Raw genomic sequence first — 20,237 nt, 5'->3', positions numbered from 1 at the left:
CTAGTTAAAGTCCAATCTTGAGATTTGTGTACTCGGACCATTACCATGGCAACCACGACAATTGCAGTGCCTGTGGGCGAGTACTGGGTGTGAAGTTGAAATGATCTATTGTGTTGCAGTTTGGGTGTGGCGAGTACAAAGGTTTGTCTCATGTAAGTCGACTACTGACATTATATTTTGACGTTCCACTCTTTGCAGAAAATGATGCAACGGAGCTGCAGCCTCTATGACCCGCCTTTTTTTTTTTTTTTTTTTGTCGGTTCGGAAACCTTGTCAGAATTACTTTTCTCAACAGGAAGAACTTTCTTCTTCACCACAACAAGTGTTGTTTACATGCACCAAGACAACTTAAGTGTTCAAACAAGAACACACTGGATTTTTTATACCGCCTGTAAATAACTATTTATTGCCAATGCCTCGTGAATGTTTTGAATAAGGGCCTGCTCACTAGGTCAATCTTTAAAAAGACATTTGTTAAAACACAGAAGTCATGTGATCAACATTCCTAATGTCCAATAGGAGGACACACAGGAGGTAGAGGCAGACTTTGCTCTTTATTTTCTATTAAAGTGTACTAACATGAGCAACAAGCGAGCAGGCAGCCAACACAATTTAAGGGGAAAGCAGCGCTCTTGTAAAAGTCCTCAAGAATAAAAAGGGCATGAATTTTGTAACATGGCTTCTACACAAAGAATGTTTTCCTGTCGATCTCCAGTCGGCAGAGGAGGGCCGGGGGTAGTTGTGTTTAAGGGCAGGGGGTCAAGGCAGCCATGAGGAGCTCCATTTTGTAGACAAAGTTCCGTCCCTCCATCTTGCTCCAGTGGACCTCCTTGTACGGCCCCCTGAGGTGGGTCCACTTGGCATCCTGAATGACATCGCTCTTGGGCAGCTCCTTAGTCTGTTTGCGGGGGAACTGCACCACCACCTTGCAGCCGCTCTCTGGACCGTTACGCACTGGAGCGAGAGAAAACGAAAAACGGGAACAGGGCAGTTAAAGATGGTGGACTTGATCGCTCCAGCTCTCCCATGCCATGCCCCACCTCACCTGAGATGGCATACTCTCCGTTGGGGGAGGCCACAGTGACAGCGGAGGCGTTTCCAATGCTCTCCACCGGGCCGAGGCCTACGTGGTTACTGAAGCTCAGCACATGCCAGCCCATCACTTTAGCCAGCTGCTGCACAGCATGCACCTGGTGCTGGGACATCTGCGACAAGACACCACCATGCGTGAAAGGATGAAAAAGGGGCCGACTGAGACGACGGCAGCCGTACCTGTGAGAGGAGGAAGTCCTGCAGCTCTTGCTCCTGATGTGACAGAGTGACGACACGTCCATCTCTGTGCACCACCCTGATCTGTTCCACACCGATGTTGAGCTGCAGCTGGATGGACCTGAACACACAGCCGCATAAGAGTTGGGCTCAGGGCTTCCACATGTGCTTCTCTCCAGGGGAAAGGAAAAAAAAATGTATAATGTGCTGCCAGGGGGGCGCCATTTTAATCCCGCAATTTTTTATCTTAATGGCTCAACATACTCTGAAAATGACATTAATTCATTATTATTGTTTTATTTTTAGATATTACACTCATGTGCTAAACGATTTGAACAAAACATCATCTTAGAGTATTGTAGTTGACAGGTAGTGTCACACCTGTGTGACAAGGTGTGACACTGGGGAACATGCTTTATCAGTATCATGCTTCAAAAAGCTGTGCACTACAAAATGTGCTCATTGTAGCCATTAATCCTGACTTCCTCATTGCGATTTGAAACAAATCAGCACCAATCTTTGTATACATTTTTGTTTAGAAGGTTTAAGTGTTTTATATATTGTGCTCCGACATTAATGATGCTGTTCAATTTTAATATATTATTATTTATTGAGTTCGGGGCTGTTTGCATCTTCCTCTCAGTTACATTTTTCAAAGCAAAAAATATAACAAGAACACCGTTGGGAACCCTAAGATTACCATTAGTTGAACACGTTTGATTAATAAAAAATTTCACAATTACTAAGTTGATGTCATAAAATTTTTTTACCGGTCCGAAAAAATTATTGCGGGTCACTCACCCTATCTTGTCAACACGTACACGCAGGGAGCGCATGCACACATTGAATAGCAGTCTAACACACGCAAACAATTTGCAATCATGTTGTTGTTATTATAAAATACACATGCAATCATAGCTAATGCCAACTATCCAAATAGCAAACATTAGCCAACATCCAAAACTAATGCGCGTGCATGTCTTACATACGTATGTACATACACTTGAGGACATAATTATTAGCCCCCCCACCCCATGAGATTTTCATTTTTTACTAAGTTTTTCCCAAGTGCTATTAAAGAGAGAGCAATACCTTTTTCACACCGCTTTTCCAAGCATTCTACGTTCATTTTGGATGCTTCCAATATTTGCATTTGCACACAGGAACAAAGTTATTTCAGAAAAAACATACATCATCAGAGTCATAATTATTAGCCCCATAAAAACTTCCAGCAGTTTGAGACACAGCAAGTGTTGGAAGTCATGTGCTCTAATTAATTAAACCTGTTTGAAGTCAACAGTGAACACTGTGTCAGAGGGACCTCTAGAGCAGATCTACTTCACGTTGGATGATTCATGAATCAAAAAGGATCGTGCCAAAAACAAAATAAATCCGTTTACACTTAAAGCTGGGGTCAATAAGTTATATTCTTTAAATAAAAAGAACCATATTAGCATCATATAGTATATCGTAACAGTAATCTTTTCTGAATTTTTTTCTTACTACTGCGTGCTGTCTGCGCCTTATAAGTAAGTATTTTAGTAAATAAAACCCCAAAAGACAAAATAATTTGTCTTCTTGGTGGTCAACCCCTCTAGATCCAATCACAGGACTTAGAGAAAGGAGGGGTGAGCAGAGCCCATGAAGGAGCCTCCTCATTGGCTGATGCGTAATACAGTGAAGTGCGTGCACGGTTCAAACTTGTTGCATGGCTACTGAACGCCCACCTGGAAATACCTGCAATTGCTGTTACAGCATATACTGCTATAAAAAAAAGAGAGAGGAAAACAGAGGAAGAAAAGAATCTTCTATTTCCCTATATTTTGTATGTATCCTTTAGCATGGAGATGTGTTTTACTGATAGTCTGCAACAAAATACGAATAAGGGGATCCTTTGTTGCACCTTCAGACTGCCAAACTATGTGTGTGCACGACTTTGTGCACTTCCAGGGAGGAGACTGGGAGGGACCATCAGCAGGGTGCGCAGAGTTGGGGGAAATATCATTGATACACAGAAAGCAGGAAATGGAAACGTTATCACAGCGTTTCCAAATGTCAAGAACTGGAGTGAGAAGTATCATCAATAAATGCAAAGACAGCCACATAGTACAAAACAAACTTGGCAGAGGTAGGAAAGCACATATGTCAAAGATTCTGGAAAGATGGTTAGTGAGAGCCTGCGATGAGTTGGCGACTTGTCCAGGGTGTACACCGCCTTCCGCCCGATTGTAGCTGAGATAGGCTCCAGCGCCCCCCGCGACCCCGAAGGGACAAGCGGTAGAAAATGGATGGATGGGTTAGTGAGAGCTGTGTGTAAAGACCCTAGAACAACTGTCAAGACACTATTGAATGACTAGGCCAGGTCTGGAATTGTAGTCTCAAAGAGACAATCTCTAGAGCCCTGCACAGGAATGGACTTTGAGGCTGCAGAGCAAGAAAAACTCCACTACTGTAAAAAAGACACATTTGAACCAGACTGATGTATGCAAAGGACAACTAGGACAAAGACCACACATACTGGAATTGTGTCTTTTGGTCAGATGAAACCAAATTAGAGCTCTTTGGCCATCGAGTCACTGCTTCTGTTTGCAGAAAGAAGGGAGCCGAAAGTAAACAATACCCACGGTGAAACATGGTGGTGGGAGTATTATGCTGTGTGATGCTTCACTTCATTTGGAACTGGGAATATTGTCTAGGTGCAAGGAATCCTGAAGAAAGAAGGATATTTGAAGATCTTGGAAAAAAAAACAACCCTCAAGCAGTCAGCAGCAAAACTGGGTGTGGGTCGCCACCTTGTCTTCCAACGTAACGACCCAAAACATACATCAGGCCTGGTGAGAAACTATCTCCAGAAGGTCAAGGTGAATGTGAGTGAATGGTCTATACATAGCCCCCAAATGAAGCTCATTGACACCCTTTGGGGACAATTGAAGACGAAAGTCCATGGCAGAAGACCGTCAAACTGAGGGGCGCTTGAGAGGTTTTCCAATAACAATAATTTGGACCCCGGTAGTTATTTTTTGGTTAAATAAATGTTTGTCTGTGGAAAGTACAATAATGGAAGCACCAAAATAAAGGCAATTTGGAAAATATGTTTATAAACATGAGTTGCTCTCTTTAACAGTATTTGGAAGATAATTCTCCAAAAATGAAATTTTAATGGGGAGAGGCAAATAATTCTGTCCTAAAGTGTACGTCATTACGTCCTAGAAGACGTACTGTAAGAGGGCGGGATATAACGGATAAAATACATCGGAAAGTTAGCACCTTCTACGCATCTGTGTAAATGTAGCAAACAGTCCCTTTTAAACGAAAATCTTCAGTTTCAAATGGTTGAAGTTGGTCGAATATGTTTATAGTTTAAAAGAATACAAATTGTTTTCAATTTCAGGCAAATTGATGCACTTTAAATGTTATTTGACAGGCTAAAAAATGCTAGTGATAATAATGTTAATGTTATTCTTTACCTACAATGATCTATATTTTTCTTTTTTTTCTTCTTTATTGTTAATAAGGATACAATGTTATAACAGTTTTATGGCAAAATTATAATTAATAATTGAGAAGCACCGGCATATATTTACCTCCATTGGATTGGATTTAGCATCTTTTATAGGAGAAAATGTATCAAACCTTGATAGAAAAAATGTGGACACCCCTGCGTTAGAGTGTCCTATGTGGGATTACTTTGTGGTATTTCTGTATCTCTCCAACACATACTTGCAGATTTGCTCGTAGCCCTGAGAGGTGATCAGCACTTTGACACTGGACTCGTACACGTCGTTTATGTTGGACCAGTGAGCTTGGATCTGGGGGTCTTCGATCCGGCTGGCCAGACTATCGATGGTGCGTGCTGTCCTGCAAATGAAGCAGGTTAAAAGTAGTTTACGCAAACATAACAGGTGTAGAGCACCCGTAAAAGGTACGGTTTGCAACTTTCTCAATGTTACATTTTTCAAACCAAAAATTATAACAAGAACACCATTGGCTAGCCTATGTTACCATTGGTGGTTTGAGAGAACAAAACTAATAAATAAATGTCTGTATTTGTAATAATCAGAAGTTAAAAATGAAATAATTAAATGTTGGGTGTACGCGCAAATGCCCATGGCACGTGCTCACCCAAAGGAAAGATCTCCACGTACAAAAGAATAAAAAACAGATCCAATGGCCACCGTGCAGTTTGTTTGTTATATTTGCACACAGCGAGAAAGAGAGACAGAAAAAAACAATATTTCATGTAAAGCAAAAATATCTGCGAGTTTAAACAGGCAAGCTAGACCATAAATCCCGCCAAACATAGCCCTGCACCGTGGCGTTCTTCTTCTTCTCCGTGTGCACGCATCCTGGAGGTTTGAAGTAGCAAGAGGACGGGTCTCAATGATCGAACGCAAGCACCCTCTAAGAATCTACCAAAAGGCTGAAATGTGTCCCTTGCATAACGTAGCTACGATAAGCGACGCCGACTTGGTCATCTCCTTGCGAACACTCCCGCAGACCTTCACATGCACCTCTCAAAAATCCTAGCTAGACCAAAGAGCTGATTGGTCAGCTTTCACAGAGGAGGATCCTTGAACCAATGAGAGCCAACACTGTGCTTGAAATTGGATGAGTGAAAGCAAAAGTCATTGGACATTTGCATGCAAAGACTACATGTATTGTGTACCGGTACTTAATATCTCGTTGCGCTGTAAAAATAATTATGCAGTGTGTTGTTTGTAGGTTGTGGTGTTTTTTGTAATGACGCTTGTTTTGCACATCAAGAAAGAAAAATAAAAAATTCTTAAACAGTTTTGTGTATTCACAATTACATCACTTTTTCGTGTCCCGCATCCTGAACGGCCCAATAGCATTACTATTCCATTATCCTCGGCCGTGACTCATTCAAGGGGTTGCACAGTCCAAATTCACAGACATTCTTTCCTCTGTTTTATGAGGAACATTTACACTCAATGGAAACTGAGGTTTCTGAATACTTAGTTTAGTGCCAACAATGTTCTGGTACTACGAGAAGGTAATTATCAAATCAGTGTATCTCAAATTGTGGTACCCATAGGCTTCATCTAGTGGTACACCAATTAACTGCTTAATTCAGTGGTGCCGGAACTACATCAGATAGTCCCAACTTCCAAGTTTATTTTTCGAAACTAGAAATGTTGCATTTGTATTGCCACCAGTTGTAACAGCATTGTCCATCCATCATCTTCCGCTTATCCGAGGTCGGGTCGCGGGGGCAACAGCCTAAGCAGGGAAACCCAGACTTCCCTTTCCCCAGCCACATCGTCTAGCTCTTCCCGGGGGATCCCGAGGCGTTCCCAGGCCAGCCGGGAGACATGGTCTTCCCAACGTGTCCTGGGTCTTCCCAGTGGCCTCCTGCCGACTGGACGTGCCCTAAACACCTCCCTAGGGAGGCATTCGGGTGGCATCCTGACCAGATGCCCGAGCCACCTCATCTGGCTCCTCTCGATGTGGAGAAGCAGCGGCTTTACTTTGAGTTCCTCCCGGATGGCAGAGCTTCTCACCCTATCTCTAAGGGAGAGCCCCGCCACCCGGCGGAGGAAACTCATTTCGGCCGCTTGTACCCGTGATCTTATCCTTTCAGTCATGACCCAAAGCTCATGACCATAGGTGAGGATGGGAACCTAGATCGACCGGTAAATTGAGAGCTTTGCCTTCCGGCTTAGCTCCTTCTTCCCCACAACGGATCGATACAACGTTCGCATTACTGAAGACGCCGCACCGATCCGCCTGTCGATCTCACGATCCACTCTTCCCCCACTCGTGAACAAGACTCCTAGGTACTTGAACTACTCCACTTGGGGCAGGGTCTACTCCCCAACCCGGAGATGGCACTCCACCCTTTTCCGGGCGAGAACCATGGACTCGGACTTGGAGGTGCTGATTCTCATTCCGGTCGCTTCACACTCGGCTGCGAACCGATCCAGTGAGAGCTGAAGATCCCGGCCATATGAAGCCATCAGGACCACATCATCTGCAAAAAGCAGAGACCCAATCCCGCGGCCACCAAACCGGAACCCCTCAACGCCTTGACTGCGCCTAGAAATTCTGTCCATAAAAGTTATGAACAGAATCGGTGACAAAGGACAGCCTTGGCGGAGTCCAACCCTCACTGGAAACGTGTCCGACTTACTGCCAGCAATGCGGACCAAGCTCTGGCACTGATCATACAGGGAGCGGACCGCCACAATAAGACAGTCCGATACCCCATACTCTCTGAGCACTCCCCACAGGACTTCCCGAGGGACACGGTCGAATGCCTTCTCCAAGTCCACAAAGCACATGTAGACAGGTTGGGCAAATTCCCATGCACCCTCAAGAACCCTGCCGAGAGTAAAGAGCTGGTCCACAGTTCCACGACCAGGACGAAAACCACACTGTTCCTCCTGGATCCGAGGTTCACTATCCGGCGTAGCCTCCTCTCCAGTACACCTGAATAAACCTTACCGGGAAGGCTGAGGAGTGTGATCCCACGATAGTTGGAACACACCCTCCGGTCCCCCTTCTTAAAGAGAGGAACCACCACCCCGGTCTGCCAATCCAGAGGTACCGCCCCCGATGTCCACGCGATGCTGCAGAGTCTTGTCAACCAAGACAGCCCCACAACATCCAGAGCCTTAAGCAACTCCGGGCGGATCTCATCTACCCCCGGGGTCTTGCCGCCGAGGAGCTTTTTGACTACCTCAGCAACCTCATTCCCAGAAATAGGATAGCCCACCACAGATTCCCCAGGCACCGCTTCCTCAAAGGAAGACGTGTTGGTGGGATTGAGGAGGTCTTCGAAGTATTCCTTCCACCGATCCACAACATCCGCAGTCGAAGTCAGCAGAACACCATCTGCACCATACACGGTGTTGATAATGCACTGCTTCCCCTTCCTGAGGCGGCGTATGGTGGTCCAGAATCGCTTCGAAGCCGTCCGGAAGTCGTTTTCAATGGCTTCCCCGAACTCTTCCCATGTCCGAGTTTTTGCCTCCGCGACCGCTAAAGCTGCACACCGCTTGGCCCGTCGGTACCCGTCCACTGCCTCCGGAGTCCTATGAGCCAAAAGAACCCGATAGGACTCCTTCTTCAGCTTGACGGCATCCCTCACTGCTGGTGTCCACCAACGGGTTCTGGGATTACCGCCACGACAGGCACCAACAACCTTGCGGCCACCGCTCCAATCAGCTGCCTCGACAATAGAGGTTCGGAACATGGTCCACTCGGACTCAATGTCCCGCACCTCCCTCGTGACATGTTCAAAGTTCTCCCGGAGGTGTGAATTGAAACTCTCTCTGACAGGAGACTCTGCCAGACGTTCCCAGCAGACCCTCACAATGCGCTTGGGCCTGCCAGGTCCGTCCGGCATCCTCCCCCACCATCGCAGCCTACTCACCACCAAGTGGTGATCGGTAGAAAGCTCCGCCCCTCTCTTCACCCGAGTGTCCAAAACATGAGGCCGCAAATCCGAAGACACAACTACAAAGTCGATCATGGAACTGCGGCCTAGGGTGTCCTGGTGCCAAGTGCACATATGGACACCCTTATGTTTGAACATGGTGTTCGTTATGGACAATCCGTGACGAGCACAAAAGTCAAATAACAAAACACCAATCGGGTTTGGATCCGGGTGACCATTCTTCCCAATCACGCCTCTCCAGGTTTCACTGTCGTTGCCAACATGAGCGTTGAAGTCCCCCAGTAGGACAAGGAAATCGCCCGGGAGAGCACTTTCCAGTACTCCCTCGAGTGTACCCAAAAAGGGTGGGTACTCTGAACTGCTGTTTGGTGCGTAAGCACAAACAACAGTCAGGACCCGTCCCCCCACCCGAAGGCGGCGAGGGAAGCTACCCTCTCGTCCACTGGGTTGAACTCCAACGTGCAGGCTTTGAGCCGGGGGGCAACCAGAATTGCCACCCCAGCCCGTCGCCTCTCACTGCCGGCAACGCCAGAGTGGAAGAGAGTCCAGTCCTTATCGAGAGAACTGGTTCCAGAGCCCTTGCTGTGCGTCAAGGTGAGTCCGACTATATCCAGCCGAAACTTCTCTACCTCGCGCACTAGCTCAGGCTCTTTCCCCCCCAGTGAGGTCACATTCCACGTCCCAAGAGCTAGCTTATGTAGCCGAGGATCGGACCGCCAAGTGCCCTGCCTTCGGCTGTCGCCCAGCTCACAATGAACCCGACCTCTATGGCCCCTCCTTTGAGTGGTGAGCCCATTGGAGCATAACAGCATTGTAACAGGGATTATTATTGGCCAGTTGGGTGCACCGACTCATTATATAGGTACTAATCAGACAACCTTCCAAATTCATCCTCCAATTATTCAAAAGCCAACCCAGAACATTAAAATGTGTGGTACAAAAACACAAAATTTGCCCACTAATTCTTGTTGTCCGCTGAGCTCCACACAAGGATCTGGGAGTTTTCAATAGGAGATGTATTTCAGAAGACGGAGCCTTGTAAAAAAAAAAATCATTGTATGTGATTGGATAAACCACTTGTCTGTTATCTTGAATGATGTGCTACTTCAACCACTCATATCGAAATCAACCCATGACGCTGATGAGAGCGACGCTGGGAAATCCAAACCTGGTCGGCCGAAGAGCCAAAACATCCATGCCACCAATAAATGCCTTCAAAATCGTTCTCTGTTTATCTTTTAAAGAATTAATATTTGATAGATTCGACAAAAGAGTTGCAATAGCAGAATCAATGTCAGCACACGACGTAGCGAAGACTGCGTGCCGCCATTGTTGTTTGAATCAATCAGTCGCTTCGGCGCTACGTCACATCTATGAAATCCCGCCCGCAATCTTGATTGGTTCATTATTTTTGTTATCTTGAAGTAGTTTGCAATGCCTTCCAACCCAGATCCTTGTGTGGAGCTCAGCGAACTACAAGGGTCTGGCAAGAGTCAGGTTACAAAAATACACCCATTTATACCATTTCCCAAGCCTGATTGGTAATATGCAATAATTTTTTCCAGACTTCGACAAGTTTAACGCATTTTAGTGGCTTGAGGGACATCGATAGAAAATGGATGATTTTTCTGATTAATTACAAAACATTAAGGAGGTTATCAGGAAAGTAAACAGGGTAGGAATAGTTCACATACTCTCAATATTCAATGCTTCATTGTTTATACGCCATATTGCAGTGACGAAAGTTATGTTTTTCAGTCTGTTAGCTAAAAAAATGTTTAATTCATGCTTTAAACTGACATGTCCCTGATGTTATCCTGATATAATTGTAAATCTGATATATTTAATTTTTGTACAAAATGATTGTTGTGTGTTGTGTCGCCAAAAAGTGTCCGTGTGTGTGTGCGCGTGTCTGTGTGTTTCTGTGTATACATGTTGCGCACGCGCGGGTTCACATGACAACGTATTCACGAGCACATATATATACACAGTATACGGTACTTGGAGAGCCAAGTGTTTTCTGAGGTGGTACTTGGTGAAAAAAGCTTGTGAACCACAGATCTAGATAGATAGATAGGAATCAATAAAGTACTATCTATCTATCTATGACAGCTGTGATTGCTTCCTCAGGAAACACTGCCCCTTAATGTTTTGGAAGAGAATGGCAATTCAAACATAATCCCCCATGGAAGAGCTATAAACAAATCAAGACGGCATCAGAGTGGACGCAGGCGACGTGACGCGAGGTCATTTTTCAGCCTTAACCATGACATACAGCAGCTTAACGATGGCATTTCAATATATTTGAATTAAGAGTATTGTTTGCAATGTTTCTGTAGCTGCTCCAGTCAACGAAGACCAGAGCTTTTGGGCCAATGTGTGCCAAGCATTGTTTACTTTGCAATTGAGCAAACAGTTTTGAGGACCTCTATTGTCTACGTGTTTCTACAGATGGTGCGGTATTTCTGTGGTTTCCAATAGAATCCTTTGCTCAATGTTTACAGACTGCAAAAGTGAAAGAATAGCAGACAGAAGTAATAGCATGAATAGCCAAAAGTGGTTTACCGACTACGTAAGAAGATGTGCTTGGCCTGCTTGATGATCTTCTCCAGGAGGCCCTCTCTCTGCTGCAAGCTGGCGATCTCGGCTTTGTCGTAGGCCTGTGGGCCAGCCAGGCGCATTCGTTTGTGGCCAAAGGGGGAGGTGGCGGGGTGCGGCATCACAAGGGAACTCAGTTGCTGCTTGTGAAACTGACATTACGAGAGGTTATTAACGGTATGGTTTCATAAAGGGCTTGAGTTTTTATAACAATTAGCATATATTTGAGTGATGAAGAGATAATAATAATGGATTAGATTTATATCGCGCTTTTCTATTGTTATATACTCAAAGCGCTCACAGAGAAGTGGGAACCCATCATTCATTCACACCTGGTGGTGGTAAGCTACATCTGTAGCCACAGCTGCCCTGGGGTAGACTGACGGAAGCGAGGCTGCCAGTTTGCGCCTCCGACCACCACCAATCATTCATTCATCATTCATTCACCAGTGTGAGCGGCACCGGGGGCAAAGGGTGAAGTGTCCTGCCCAAGGACACAACGGCAGTGACTTTGATGTCAATAGGTGGGAAGCGAACCTGCAACCCTCAGGTTTCTGGCACGGCCGCTCTACGCCACTACGCCATGCAACCAACAGTCTCACCTCACGCATCATCTGATGCAGGTTGTGTTCCAGAACGTAAAGATGGTCATCCGGTTTGGGCTTCTCTGGAGACGCTCGATGATTCTTCTTCTCTCCCGTCGAGTGGCAGAGAGAGATGGAGAGTTGCAGACCTACAAAGTAAAAACAAGACCAATTGGAGCTGCAGATTTGTTTCTTTTTTTAATGCAAGTGTTGCTATGAGTATTCCCACCTGGGAAGGGCTGCGAGATTATCTGATTCTTCACAACAATGTGAGGGATCTGGGATTTTATCTGCACGGCTTCTCTGGAAAGCTGCCCAAAGATCTCCTTACAGAGAAGAACGTTCTGAGCCGCCTCGAGCTTCACGTGCCACGGCTGGGAACCTGGATTAGAAAAAGGATCAGAATAATGCGAAGGCATAAATGCCCTGTTTTTGGGGTCTGATCCACACCAGCTTTGGTTTTTGATTGTCTCCTGAACAAGTTGACTGTTCCAAGATCACCGATGTCTGGAGATTGTTTCTGGATGGAAACCTGGAGACATTGAGAGCAGTATTTGGGTGAGGCAATGGCTGTTTTATTGCAGTGGTTTTGTATGGAAAAATGTATAGTTACCAACACCAATATACTGAATATACAGTGGTACCCAAATTTTCATGTGCCTCATTCTCTACATGAATTTGTCATTTATATTTATTTTTGAATTGTTTTTTTAATTCAAAACTACAATTATTCTTTATCAAATGTGTGTAGTGTTCATATTTATGGAACAGTTTAATTGGATAGTTTTTTTTTTCTTCATACAATTTGTTTTTTGTCAGAACAGTTGGAACAGATTACTAACAAAAGCCGAGGTACCACTGTATTGTATCAGTAAATATAATAGACAGAATACTAATAAAGTTAGACTGGTGCCTAATTTGGGTGCTTTGTGCTAAAACAGAATATTTATTTGTAACAAGAGAGAAAAATAATTTATATCCAAAAACTCTCTACCTTGATATATGCAGATCCTTCTAGATCACTAGGAATCTGGACGTCAAGGGGGCAGTAGTCCTCTGGGATTTTTTTGTCCAGATCGATGTCTGTGTTCTTGAGCACCTCAAATGAGCCATGATGAGGAAAAAGTGAACCTGCGCGGGAAAAACATTGTTGTGATGAGACAGCAGACTTTAAAAGTCTTCACGCACACAGCACGACAACTTCATACAGAAAAACTTTAACAGATTTGACGGATAACATGGCTGCACACTACCAAAGGGCTTTATCACCTGCACTCCGGTAGCTAAGGTCACCAAGGATCTTGTCTCCGACTTTGCGTAGTTTCCACTGTGAGCGAAGTCGCAGCAGCTCAGAGTTAAAGTCTCTCTGCCGCCGGTTTTCCTGGTTCTCCGCTACAGACTTGTTGAGCTTTTCTGCACCCTTCAGGAGGAGCTGTGCTGCTGAGGCCAGCGACTTCTTCTTACTCATCAGCTGTATCACCTGAGGACCCTACATGAAGTGGTTCCAGGAGTGAGTGAAAATAGAACTTGAGATAACTATACACTACAAGGAGAGAAGCGAAAAGGTAACTCTATATTTTAGACATTACATTTGCATACATTGGAATGTGTTTTCATTTTACCTTGCTTATTGAAAGATCCTGTGACACTGGGTCTAGCGCCATGTACTTCTTCTCCTTCACCACACAGAGGACATCATAGAGGACACACATCTCTGTCAGAGCACTGCGCAAGTTGTTCCGCACAGAGTCCCAAGGCCACAAGGATGGCTGGAACTTCACTGTGCCTGGGTAAGGAAATCGCATGTCGGATTGATATACAGAGAACATTACTGTAACTTAACTTTATGTAGATGTTTGACTACGACCCCTGGAAAAAATACATAACCAGACCTGCGGGAAGTTAATTTGGGTGTTTAATTTTGTAAATAAAAAGCAGATAACAGACATGACACAAAACTATAGTCATTTTAGCTGGCAACTTTTCTCGCTTTAAGAAACAATAAAAATATATCAGGAAAATAAATTGTAATAGTAACAGTTTCATTTTTAGATCACGCAGAGTGAAAAAAATTATGAAATCATGAAAAACAAGCAAAAAACACTACAACACACCAGTAGTACTTTGTTGCATCACATACGTTTTTTTATAACAGCTTGCAGTCTCTGAGGCATGGACTTTACGAATGACAAACAGAACTGTCCATCAATTTTACTCCAACTTTCTCTGATTGCTGTTGTAAGATCAGATTTGCCTTGAACCATTTTCTTCAATTTCAACCACACATTTTACGTTCCACCATCATCATTCATCAATGAATATGACTTTCATCCAGTCATCCATAGTCCATGATTGCTTTTCTTTAGCCCAATGGAACCTTGTTTTTTTAAATGACGGCACCCGTTTTGTTTTTTTGTGTTATACCCATTTCCTTTAGGTGGTTTCTTACATTTCGGTCACACACGGTGACTGCAGTTTCCGCCCATTTGTTTTTTATTTGTTCTGCTGTGCATTTTTTGTTTTCAAAACATATTGCTTGAAGTTTTATGTCTTGACACTTTGATGTTTTTCTTGGTCTATTAGTATGCTTGCCTTATACGACCTTCCCATGTTGTTTGTCCTTGGTCCATATTTTAGACATAGTTGACTGTAAACATGTTTTCTGTCAAGATCTTTTGCAATATTGCGTGATGATTTACCTTTGTTTCAATTGACGTCTCGTGTTGGAGCGATGATTCATGTCAATACACCTTGTACAACAGCTCTACAATGTGGGAACACTCCTTTTTAACTGCAGACTAATAGACGGATTTAATATAATGCAGGTGTTAGCTTTGGAAATAAAAATATACTGTGTGATCTAATTTTTTTTTCCTCATAATTGAGTGAGTCCATATTTATTTCACTCTGCTTGATCTTAACATTGAACTGTTACTGACTATCTCAATTTAAATTGTTGATATCTTTCAGTGTTTCTTAAAGCCAGAAAGTTGCCACTTGAAATAATTAGTTTTGTGTCATGTCTGTTATCTGTTTTTATCTACAAATTTAAACAAATGAACGAACATCCTCCAAATCTTGTGATTCCATCATTTGTTTCACAGGTTGTATGCATCAGCGAATAATGGTGTCTAAACTTCTCCTCATACCTTCTTCTTCCTCTGCCTCCTGCTTTCCCCACTCCCGTTCCCTGGAGTCCCGTTCCCTGGAGTCAACCTCAGCTCCATCCTCCTCTGAATCTGATCCCTGGCTGAAGTCGATCCTCTGTGCCAACTTTGCCAGGTTCTGGGACATAGACAGAGGTGGCACGTAGGTCTCCGTCCCATCCAGAGCCACTTCCTGCACCTGCTTCTCGCAGGAGGACTCGATGCTTACTCTCACTCCTGGACCACTGGCCATGATGACAAGGCTGGCAGGTGGACAACAATATAGACAGAATTATACGAGTGCTCCAGAATTAGAGACGAATAGCGTTATACTTTTGTATACTGATATTTACATATTTATTAAGTGAAAAAACAAACACCAACTATACAACTTGTATAACAATTCTATAATCACTATGTTTAAACAAAATGTAAGTTACTTTGTCTTCTACTGGAAAAGAACAACTGAGCAGAGTACTAAAGCTAGGGTTGCCAACCGTCCCTTACAAAATTTAATCTTCACATTTGTAGAAACAAAAGTATGCGTTGTGGGCTTCGTATTAAGCTGCCAAGGGACGCATTCGGTCCCATATTTTCATTACCGGAAAAATAAAAAATTGTCTGTAAAATATAGAGTCCATCGAATGCACCTTTTATAAGAGTTTCCAGCAGGCTAAGGTTAAACCAATTGATGCTACCATGTCTGATCACTCACCTGTCAAACCCATTGCAGTTTGACTTATCTGGCATTTTTTGTTTTGTCTTGCTTTGGCTACTATCACGCTGCCTCAGCGTGGCGGCAGTTAAATAGAATTATCTGCCAAGCTTCTGGCAATCGTACTTCAAATGTGACTTTTTACCAAAATTTAATTTTTCTGCAAAAAAGAAGCGACTTGGGAAATTTGTGCATAATTTTATATGTCTACTAGGTACTGTACGTTCTAACTTATTAGCATTGCTCGCTCACTTTTTTTTTTACAAGAGTCATTTCACATCTTTGCTCGCTTGTTGACGTTATAAAAATGATAGTTAATGGGTTGTACTAGTATAGCGCTTTTCTACCGTTTTTTAAGGAACTAAAAGCGCTTTGACACTATTTCCACATTCACCCATTCACACACACTTTCATACACTGATGGCGGGAGCTGCCATGCAAGGCGCTAACCACGACCCATCAGGAGCAAGGGTGAAGTGTCTTGTTCAAGGACACAACGGACATGACTAGGATGGTAGAAGGTGGGGATTGAACCAGTAACCCTGAGAATCCTAGCACGGCCACTCTCCCAACTTCGCCACACCGTCTCCCTCATGTCTTATCTGCAAGTTGAGTAACCAAGTTGTTAAACGTAAAACAAGTGTGTCCAGTAGGGCTGCGAATCTTTGGGTGTCCCACGATTCGATTCAATATCGATTCTTGGGGTCGCGATTCGATAACGTATCGATTTTTTCGATTCAACGCGATTCTCGACTCAGAAATGATATTTTTCCGATTCAAAACAATTCTGTATTCATTCAATACATAGGATTTCAGCAGGATCTACCCCAGTCTGCTGACATGCAAGCAGAGTAGTAGATTTAAAAAAAAAAAAAGCTTTTATAATTATAAAGGACAATGTTTTATCAACTGATTGCAATAATGTAAATTTGTTTTAACTATTAACCAAACCAAAAATATGACTTATTCATCTTTGTGAAAACATTGGACACAGTGTGTTGTCAAGCTTATGAGATGCGATGCAAGTGTAAGGCACTGTGACACTATTGTTCTTTTTTTTAATTTTTATAAATGTCTAATGATAATGTAAATGAGGGATTTTTAATCACCGCCATGCTGAAATTATAACTAATATTGATACTGTTGATAATATTCATTTTTGTTTCACTACTTTTGGTTTGTTCTGTGTCGTGTTTGCGTCTTCTCAATTGCTCTGTTTATTGCAGTTCTGAGTTTTGCTCGGTCAGGTTTGGTTTTGGAATTGGATTGCATTGTTATGGTATTGCTCTGTAGTGGTTTAATAATAATAATAAAAAAATACAAATAAAAATCGATTTGAAAAAAAAAGAGAATCGATTCTGAATCACACGTGTTCGATTCCATTCGTATTCAAATCTATCTTTTCCCATACCCCTAGTGTCCAGTTTTATGATAGTCACACTACACTTTATAATAGTGACTACACTTTAAGATAGTCACACTACTCTTTATGATAGTTACACTACAGGGGTCTTCAACAGTTATCTGGTGATACAGTAACTTACCAAAGAGTCAAATGACATTTTCTGCAACTTCTAATAGTTGTGTATGTGTTAAATTCATAATTCTGAAATGATGCTTCTATTCAATGAAAATGCTCACCTTATAACCTAAAGACCATGGCCATAGGTAATCTAATTTAATTGTAGCCAGTTATATGAATACTGGACAAACATCTCACCTTTCCTCTCTTTTTTATCAAAATAGTTCTCATACTGATGAAAGTTGGAGACCCCCTCAATGTCTTAAAGCTGCACACTAAATTCATATGGTTCTTGTAAGCATTTCACCAATCTCGCGCACTTTGCAAATTATACGTCATTTCCATTGTGCGCAAGCAATTTGCATTTCGCGAGACGAGATTTTGTTTGAAAATGGCGCAACCGTGCAAATGGATGGTTTGAGGATGGCTGAAGAAGAATTTGCGGAATTCTGCACAGAAAGCTACATTGAACAGAAGAAGAACAGCAAAACAGTCTCCCAACACTGCGTAGATGGCATCAAGGGTCAGGGTTAGGGTTCGGATAAGGGTTAGTGTTAGTAGCCAGAACTTCCAACACAATCAATATATAGCTGGAAGCAATTTCCATCCATCCATTTTCTACAGCTTATTCCCTTTTGGGGTCGCGGGCGCCATTCTCAGCTACAATCGGGCGGGAGGCGGGGTACACCCTGGACAAGTCGCCATCTAATCGCAGGGCCAACACAGATAGACAACATCAGTACACTGAGGTCAATTCAGTGTTGCCAATCAACCTATCCCCAGGTGCATTTCTTTGGAAGTGGGAGGAAGCAGGAGTACCCAGAGGGAACCCACGCATTCACGGGGAGAACATGCAAACTCCACACAGAAAGATCCCGAGCCGGGGATTGAACCCAGGACTGGAGGACCTTCGTATTGTGAGGCAGACGCACTAACCCCTCTTCCACTGTGATTGCCAAAAAGATTGTGAATTATACAAATTAGCAAAATGCAGTTGCGCATTTTTTGAATTGCGTCCATTGATTTGCAAAATGCGCACCACACATTATTCAAATATATAGCTGAAAGCAATTTGCAAAAAGATTGCGCATTGTACAAATTTGCAAAAGGCAATTGCGCCTTTTGCAAATTGCTCCTATTGGTATTGTGCTTACAACACTGTTAAGTAGGAGAAATGTCTGTTTGAGATATGTTCATATATACTATGTTAAGTTAAGCAGGAAACATTTATATTTAAAATAAATTTACTTTACTCTGTTCATTTTGTCATTTTGCACAAAAAACATTGCTTATTTAACAACTTTCCCAATTCCCATACGCTTGTGTTAGTCCAAATTCCAAAACCAGCCACATCCAATACATTCTGATTCAAGTCCACTAGTTTAAACATGTAGTCCAGTTGTTTCCATTTAGTCTTTGCAGATAGTATAAACTCATTTCACACATATAAAAGGTAAAAAAAACAAAAACTCAAAACAGGTCAACCAGTTCCACAAGGTTTTCCTTTTTTAGGGAGTTGGCAACTCAAACTAAAGTCTAAAAGCTATTGTTGATATGTGCACTATTTGTTAGCGAGCTGGGGTTAGCTGTATTACCACAACTTAAAAGGAAGTATAGTCAGGTCAAAAACTCATTTTCTTCAAGCATCTCCTACCTGAGGTTTAGTCAACAGTTTTAAATTGAAGAGTTAATCTCAAGAGGTGAGGTATTATTTTCCAGAGATGTCGTGAGCCGCGCTTGCTGCTGCTTTTAGAAACAGGGCTGAACAGCCGCCATTGAACCTTTTCTTCTTCGCCCTCCAAATGGGGAGGTGGCACCTCTACATCATGGAAAATAGCGCCGTCGGTGGCCACTGAGGGGCGCATACTGAAAAATCTAAGAATGCAGGGGGTCATTTTCCATTCATACATTCTCTACCGCTTGGGGGTCATATTGATATTTTTCCATCCATCCATCCATCCATTATTTTTTTAATTTTCCAAAATATAATTTTTCTTAATTATTTTTTTATTTTTTATATATCTTTAGGGTTACACTCATGTTTTAATGTGGGGACCCAGCAAGGTCTCAGACCTCCAGGCAACTTCAACCCTTTACTAAAACCCTCCCCCCTCCACATCCCATCTCCCCGGATAACCAAATGTAAATAATCAAATGTATTTCTAACATATATACTTGTTCTTATGCTCTCTGAACTCACTATGTTCTCTGCTCGCTGTACATATCCTACTAAGTCTGACCTGCACTGTTTCAATGTCCATTTCTCTGATGATGCAATTGTTGATGACTGAAGTGCTGATATCAACCAAACCCTCCTCATCCCATCCCACAGATTGTGAATAATGTAAATTCAATGTATTTTATTTTTTTTCCTTGGACGTAGTCTGTACCCCTCCTGAGGGTCTAGCCTTATACTGATATTTTTTTTTTTACTCCCCCTCCTCTCACCCAATGTAACCCTTTTCTCACCTTTTTAAGGAGCGCCGTAAAAATGACTGATCCGTTGGCGGTCCCGTCTTGTCTCCCTGTATTGTATGTCTGCTCTTAGTGGGACTGTGCCGAAAATGTAATTTTCAGTTCTTATGTGTCTTGTGCATGTTAAGAATTGACAATAAATAAATAATCGAAGTAAATAAATGTTAAACAGGTTGTACTTGTATAGCGCTTTTCTACCTTCGAGGTACTCAAAGCGCTTTGACACTACTTTCACATTTACCCAATCACACACACATTCACGCGCTGATGGAGGGAGCTGCCATGCGAGGCGCTAACCAGCAACCATCAGGAGCAAGGGTGACACGTCTTGCTAAGGACACAACGAATGTGACGAGGTTGATACTAGGTGGGGATTGAACCAGGGACCCTCGGGTTGCTCACGGCCACTCTCCCCCTGCGCCACGCCGTCCCTTACATGTCAAACTACTTCCTTAACGTAAATGACCGCCATTACCACAACACAAGGGGGAGCTCAACAAACCACGTT

The 20,237-nt window shown here is 43.1% G+C and overlaps 2 protein-coding genes and 1 long non-coding RNA gene across 5 annotated transcripts in view; 2 read left to right on the top strand and 1 right to left on the bottom strand.

Moving 5' to 3' along the window:
• Window positions 1-6,061, top strand: part of LOC133536871 (V-set and transmembrane domain-containing protein 5) — a 32,808-nt gene extending 26,747 nt beyond the window's left edge. The window contains exon 4 of the mRNA XM_061877524.1: window positions 199-6,061. Coding sequence (XP_061733508.1) covers window positions 199-230 — 32 coding nt within the window. The 3' untranslated portion in view covers window positions 231-6,061. The remainder of the gene's footprint in view (window positions 1-198) is intronic.
• LOC133536870 (mediator of RNA polymerase II transcription subunit 17) lies at window positions 536-19,068 on the bottom strand. 3 transcript variants are annotated; one of them, XM_061877520.1, is made up of 13 exons: window positions 18,909-19,068; window positions 15,021-15,280; window positions 13,494-13,657; window positions 13,141-13,360; window positions 12,866-13,002; window positions 12,322-12,403; window positions 12,101-12,253; window positions 11,890-12,020; window positions 11,255-11,439; window positions 4,990-5,127; window positions 1,273-1,390; window positions 1,046-1,205; window positions 536-954 (listed from the first exon to the last, which is right to left on the bottom strand). In XM_061877520.1, exons 2-13 carry the CDS (start codon window positions 15,268-15,270, stop codon window positions 746-748), a joined length of 1,947 nt encoding a protein of 648 aa, XP_061733504.1. In that variant the 5' UTR covers window positions 15,271-15,280; window positions 18,909-19,068; the 3' UTR covers window positions 536-745. The 3 variants fall into 3 exon arrangements, with proteins under 3 accessions (XP_061733504.1, XP_061733507.1, XP_061733506.1); XM_061877523.1 differs by having other exon boundaries at window positions 11,255-11,349; XM_061877522.1 differs by lacking the exon at window positions 18,909-19,068 and having other exon boundaries at window positions 15,021-15,297.
• On the top strand, window positions 13,444-19,903 carry LOC133536872 (uncharacterized). The gene is made up of 2 exons (XR_009802570.1): window positions 13,444-13,661; window positions 14,976-19,903. It is a non-coding gene; the product is annotated as an uncharacterized LOC133536872 (long non-coding RNA).
• The last annotated feature ends 334 nt before the right edge of the window (window positions 19,904-20,237 follow it).

Source organism: Nerophis ophidion, linkage group LG18 (assembly GCF_033978795.1).
Source record: "Nerophis ophidion isolate RoL-2023_Sa linkage group LG18, RoL_Noph_v1.0, whole genome shotgun sequence".
NCBI lineage: Eukaryota > Metazoa > Chordata > Actinopteri > Syngnathiformes > Syngnathidae > Nerophis > Nerophis ophidion.
The sequence above is the reverse complement of the archived record's forward strand: the minus strand, read 5'-3'. Positions and strand labels throughout refer to the sequence as shown.

What these genes read in the sequence shown, in the direction of transcription:
- LOC133536870 (XM_061877520.1), bottom strand. Translation starts at nt 15,270, where the DNA reads ATGGCCAGTGGTCCAGGAGTGAGAGTAAGCATCGAGTCCTCCTGCGAG. An exon ending in AGGACTTCCTCCTCTCACAG is followed by an intron (nt 1,206 to 1,272) that starts GTACGGCTGCCG and finishes GTCTTGTCGCAG; the next exon opens with ATGTCCCAGCACCAGGTGCA. An exon ending in CGGAGAGTATGCCATCTCAG is followed by an intron (nt 955 to 1,045) that starts GTGAGGTGGGGC and finishes CTCTCGCTCCAG; the next exon opens with TGCGTAACGGTCCAGAGAGC.